Genomic DNA, 6,026 nt, shown 5'->3' with positions numbered 1-6,026 from the left:
TTTATGACATTTTGAGGCTAAAAATAAATCCTATATTACACTGCATACTATGACATTTTTGACCAATTTTGGACGACATACCATAGTATGCCATTTTTGACCAATTTTGGATAACATATTATAAACTCTTTTTTTTTTTACAGGATTTTAACATCTTATAACATATGGGATTGTTAACCTAAAAACATCACAATTGATGTACGATTTTTCCGCTCATGTCAGGATCCTGAAGGATGAATTCTTAAGTAAATTTTTTACTTATTTGTGGTTTGATATTTAAAGCGTGTGCAGCTGCAGGCTGACAAGAACTAAAGATCTAAACTTTCATTTCTAGTTTCACAGTTTGTTTATTCTCTGAGGGAATGTCGCTGTTGTCTTGTTTCAGTGTGCGCACACATCTACAGTACAAAACAGTCAGTGAAAACAGCTAATTCATTGTCCACAACTGTCTCTTTGTACGTGAACTGTGATAAATACGAGCTGTATATTAGTTATTTAAAGTTCACATATGAATGTTTCATATTTACATTCATACAGACTCATAAAAATACACAAACATCTAACAAAAAGCTACAACTACTTTTTAACATTATGAACATGAGGAGCTCAGTGTTAGAAAATCAGTTTCAATGATCAGTGATCAATTAAAGAAATTAATGTAAATCAACAGTTAACAAAATGTTTCATCCCGGTGAAAATAAAAAACATCAAAATCAAAAGGAGGTTGATCAGTGGTAACTTATCATTAATAATAACTGATCACTGATATTTGTAAGTGATTTATGTAACACTGATCCTTCTCAGTTGAGCTGCCTCAGTCGAACAGATTCAGAAACTGGACGGAAAGTTAAAAGGCCAAAGGTCAGCAGGGTGGCGCTAGAAAACTTCCTCTTCCTCCACCTCACAGCCGTAATCTGAAAAAAGCAATCAATCAATCCAGTAATCAATCAATGTTTATTCACACAACGTTTCCTCAGTAAAATCTGTTTTTAAAAACTGGATTTTCACAATAAAAGACTGAACTGACCTCCGACGAGCTGCAGAGCACTGACGCACTCCTCCTCCACCCCCTCCTCTTCCTCCTCCTCCTCCACAGTGGGAGGAACAGCTGTGGGGGTGGAGCTTGTGTCCGGTTCAGGGTCAGGACTCTGCTCAGCTGCAGATTCTGTTGTTGTTTGTGTTGTCATGGTAACAACAGAGTTTTCTACCTGAGGTTTGAAACACATCAAGTTTAAACTACAAGAGCAGTTCTTTTAAACACCTGTGTGTGTGTGTGTGTACACATACATCACTGTACATATATGTGTGTGGTGAGAGGGAGCAGGTGGAGACAGGTGTGGTTGCTCACCTTTGAGGCAGTTTTCTTCTTCTTTGTTGCGGATGAGATGAGGCGACGGAACCTAGAATAGAATAGATCTTTATTGTCATTGTCACAGGTATGATGAAATTTAAAGTGCTCTCCAGTCAGTGCATAAAAAAAATATTAAAAAGAATAAATAAATAAAACATATAGTAACATTAGCAGCATACATAACACATACACACGCAGTCATACACACCAAATCATTGCCTAAAAACAGCGTATTGCATATTATTTTTTTGCAGTATTGAGGGTTGTTACTGCTTGGATAAAAACTGTTTGAGTCTGTTTGTCCTAGCATTTATTGACCTGTATCTTCTGCCTGAAGGAAATAGTTCGAACAGGAAGTGACCGGGATGGTGGGTGTCCTTTATAATGTTCTGCACTTTTTTCAAACAGCGAGAACTGTGTAGTTCTTCCAGTGTGGGGAGAGGGCAGCCGACTGTCTTTTGGGCAGTGTTGATGACCCTCTGGAGTGCTTTCCTCTGAGCCGCTGTGCAGCTGGTGTACCATACACACATGCAGTATGTTAGTATGCTCTCAATGGAGGCACGATAAAAGGACACCAGCAGTCTTTGTGTGATGTTATTCCTCCTGAGTATCCTCAGGAAGTACAGTCTCTGCTGGGCCTTTTTCAGCAGCTCAGAGGTGTTCACGCTCCAGGATAGACTCTCCTCTATGTGGACACCCAGGAAGCGGAAGTCTGCCACCCTCTCCACACAGTCCCCATTGATGGTTAAAGGTGTGATCTCTGTTTTCTTTCTCCTGAAGTCTATGATGAGCTCTTTAGTTTTGAGGTGTTTAGGAGCAGGTTGTTGGCCCTGCTCCATGTTGACAATCGCTCCACGTCATCTCTGTAGGAACACCCCCGGAGATGAGTCCCACCAATGTAGTGTCATGTGCAAATTTCACCATTTTGTTGCTGTGATGGACAGGGGAGCAGTCGTGTGTGTAGAGGGAGTAGAGCAAGGGACTCAGCACACAGCCCTGGGGAGAGCCAGTACTGAGGCTTAGGGCTGTGGATGTGTGGTGGCCCACTCTGACCCTCTGTCTGCGGTCAGAGAGGAAGCTATCTATCCACATGCACATTGAGTGTGGAAGCCCCAGGTCCCCCAGTTTGACCACTAGTTTGTGAGGGAGGATGGTGTTGAATGCAGAGCTGTAATCCACAAAGAGCATCCACACATAGCTCCCTTGCTGCTCCAGGTGTGATAGTGCAGCGTGGAGTGCTGTGGCTATGGAGTCCTCTGTGGACCAGTTTGCTCTGTAGGCAAACTGGTGGGGGTCAAGGCTGTGGGGCAGGGCTGCTGTGATGTGACTACAGACCAGTTTTTCAAAGCACTTCATCACCACTGGAGTGAGTGCCACTGGTCGGCAGTCACTGAGGCTAGAAATGTGGTGTCTCTTGGGCAGGGGGACTATAGTTGAGGATTTCAGGCAGGGTGGGACAGTGGATTGTGCCAAGGACTGGTTGAAGATCTTTGTGAGGATTCCAGCCAGCTGATCTGCACAGTCCTTCAGCACGCGTCCCGGGACGCCATCAGGACCAGCTGCCTTTCTCGGGTTGACGGCCCGTAGTGTACGCCTCACCTCATGCTCTTCGATTTTGAAGTCTCCGCTGCTGTGGGCCACGTGGTGCTGATTCTGGTGCTTTGACCTCGAAGCGGGCAAAGAAGATGTTCAACTCCTCTGCCAGCGCGGGATCACCTCCAGCAGCTCCAAGCTTGGTCCTGTAGTTGGTCAGATGCTGAACTCCCTGCCACACCTGCCTGTTGTTGTTACTGCTCAAATTGTCCTCTATCCTCCTCCTGTAGTCTGCCTTAGCCTCTCTGATGCCCTGCTTCAGATTGGCTCGGGCTGTGCTGTAGAGGCCTTTGTTGCTGGACCTCCATGCAGTATTCCTCTCTTTCAACAGCTGCTGGACCCCCCGTGTCATCCAGGGCTTCTGGTTGGGGTAGACCCGGATGCGTTTGTCCACTGTGACAGTGTCTATGCAGTTCTTAATGTAACACAGAAGACTATCTGTGAATACCTCCAGGTCCTGATGTTCAAAGACCCCCCAGTTGGTCCTCTCAAAGCAGTCCTGCAGCTTCTGGGAGGCACCCTCAAGCCATGTGGCAACAGTCTTTGTGATGGTGGGAACAGTTTTTCTGAGGGGGGCATATGCGGGGATTAAAAACAAGGACAAGTGGTCGGACTGGCCCAGGTGTGGTAGTGGTCTGGCCCTGTAGCCCAGTTTGATGTTACAGTATACCTTGTCTGGGGTGTTATCTCCCCTTGTAGCACAATGAACATGCTGGTGGAATTTAGGGAGTACTGCCTTTAAGTCCGCATGATTAAAATCCCCTGCTACGATGTTCACAGCTTCAGGATACATACTCTGCTTATTGGTAATGCTGGCATGCAAAAGTCTGATAGCTGAACTAGCATTGGCATCCGGTGGAATATAAACAGCCGTAATCATGATCACAGTGAACTCCCTTGGGAGATAAATGGGCCTGCATTTAATAGTCAGATATTCTAAATCTGGAGAGCAATGACTGTCTACCGTCACTGTGTTGGTGCACCAGCTGTTGTTCACGTAAACACAGAGCCCCCCTCCTCTGCTCTTACCGGAGTCTACAGTTCTGTCATGGCGCTGCGTGGTGTAGCCTGCTAGCTCAATGGCAGAATCCGGGATGGATGTGTGAAGCCAGGTCTCCGTGATAAGCAGAATGCACGCATCCTTCACGGTGTTGTTCGCTGCAGTCTGTAGCCTTAATTCATCCATTTTGTTCGCGAGGGATCTGGCGTACGTGAGAAACAGGCTGGGAAGCGGGGGTTTGAGTGGCTGCCTTCGTAGCCTGGCTAGTCCGCCGGCCATGCAGCCTCGCTTTTGCCTCCTTTCTCTGCGCCGCCTGCGCCTCCTCCCTTCAGGGATGGTAATCCATGGGGAGCCGGGGCTCCTCGCTAACTCCACCGGAATCTTGTGTGTGCGGAGAAACTCGCTTGTTACGCACCGTTCGTAACATACTCCGATCTTAAGGAGATCATGCCGACTGTAGATGTTATTCGCCCGACATATCGTACACAAAAACGTACACAGAAACACGTACAAAAACAGCCATACAACGCATCAACCGGTGAAACACTGAGCAGCTGCAACTGTGTGCGCCGCCATCTTGTAAGCAAAAGGAAAGAGAACTTCAAAATAAAGTAATAAACAAACAACCACATTATAGATAACATATAAACTATAAACAGATTATAGATTATAATCTGTTTATAGTTTATAAACAGATTATAGATTATAAATGGATTATAGATGATCAGTGGTACCTCTTCCCCATGATGCTGGCATTAACTGCGAGGTCTGGGTTAGAATCACTGGTCTTCCTGCGGCGGCGGCGGCTGAGTTGTTTCTGTGTGGCGGCGCTGGTGTTACTGGGCTCTGGTGAGTCGGAGGAGGCTCTGCCGGGGCTGCTGCCTCCCCCGCTCCCTGTCCCCCTGCTGTTCAGGTCTCTGAGGACATCGTAGTTGATCTTACTGGAGATCCTCTTCTTCTCCAACATCTTTTCGATCGCCTCGCCTGCCGTCAACGCCTCGATCTGCTCCCTCTTCTTACACTTCTTCTTCTTCTGCAAACACAAAGAAGTCAGTTCACACTTTATTCAAGTTACATTTACTTTACAAAGTTTATTCAAATCAAATTTAATCGTGTTTCAAAAATCGTTTTCACCTGAGAACATTCAGAGTGAACACAGATCTGTCTTAAAGGCGTCAGATAATAAAGCTTTTAGAGAGAAACTCAGACACACTCACCTTCTCTTTATACGTCCCTTGTTCTTTTTCTTTCTTTATCCTCTCTTCTTTTTCTGTAAACACAAACACAAAGTAAATAAATAAAGAAAGGTCTGTTAGGTCAGCTTCAGCTGACATTCAGTATTTGAACTGAGCTGTTACCTGACAAAACTCGTTAACTTCTATATAACAATCTCTGAGCCACAGATCTAGAATCTGAAGTCGCATCTTTTATTCAGCACAACTGTTGATTTTTTTTTTTTTTTTTTTTTTTTAGCTAAGTCTTTGTTGTCTTTATTCTGAATTGCCGATAAAGATCTGATATTTGAATGTGTTGCATGCAGTGGTCCGAACAGACTCGTAGCTCAGTGCTGAGCGGCGTCGTGACGTGGAGCTGCCTTTGATCACAGCTGTTTCATTTGTGAAGGATTCAAACTAAAACTTTACAAGTCTTTGTTAAGCTGTCAGTGCTGCGTTTGGACATGTGACGATGATGATGAAGATCCTGACCTTTCTGCTCTTTCAGGTACTCTGCGTTCTGTTTCATCCACAGCTCCGTCTTCACCTGAACTTCCTTATCGTTCAGGATGTACTGCAGCACAGAGAGCAGCAGAAAATAAGACTCAAGAAGAAGACACCCCATCCTGTACATACACCCTTTCACAATAAAAGATGACATTTATTTTGGAAGGCACAGAGAGGTAGCACACGTCTCCTGTTCTTCACAGGGCGGCAGCAGTAACATCAACAGATGCTTCAGCTTTTTGCTCCAGGTATTAACTGTATCTCACCAACTAACTTCAATGATTTCTTCATCTGAACCATCAACCTGCCTCATTAAGCTTCTTCACCCTGAGTCAGATCTGATCAGCACGTCTTTATTATC

The 6,026-nt window shown here is 45.1% G+C and overlaps 1 protein-coding gene across 5 annotated transcripts in view; it reads right to left on the bottom strand.

Moving 5' to 3' along the window:
• Nucleotides 1-333: 333 nt before the first annotated feature.
• Nucleotides 334-6,026, bottom strand: part of brf1b (BRF1 RNA polymerase III transcription initiation factor subunit b) — a 29,077-nt gene continuing 23,384 nt past the window's right edge. For 4 of the 5 annotated variants that reach the window (XM_041064175.1, XM_041064178.1, XM_041064177.1 and 1 more), the window contains 6 exons: nt 5,651-5,732; nt 5,162-5,214; nt 4,679-4,977; nt 1,349-1,400; nt 1,028-1,208; nt 334-914 (listed from right to left, as the gene is read on the bottom strand). In XM_041064175.1, coding sequence (XP_040920109.1) covers nt 877-914; nt 1,028-1,208; nt 1,349-1,400; nt 4,679-4,977; nt 5,162-5,214; nt 5,651-5,732 — 705 coding nt within the window. In that variant the 3' untranslated portion in view covers nt 334-876. The remainder of the gene's footprint in view (nt 915-1,027; nt 1,209-1,348; nt 1,401-4,678; nt 4,978-5,161; nt 5,215-5,650; nt 5,733-6,026) is intronic. The other variant, XM_041064179.1, reaches the window with a different exon arrangement.

Source organism: Toxotes jaculatrix, chromosome 19 (genome assembly GCF_017976425.1).
Source record: "Toxotes jaculatrix isolate fToxJac2 chromosome 19, fToxJac2.pri, whole genome shotgun sequence".
NCBI lineage: Eukaryota > Metazoa > Chordata > Actinopteri > Toxotidae > Toxotes > Toxotes jaculatrix.
This window is presented reverse-complemented; position numbering and strand designations above follow the sequence as displayed.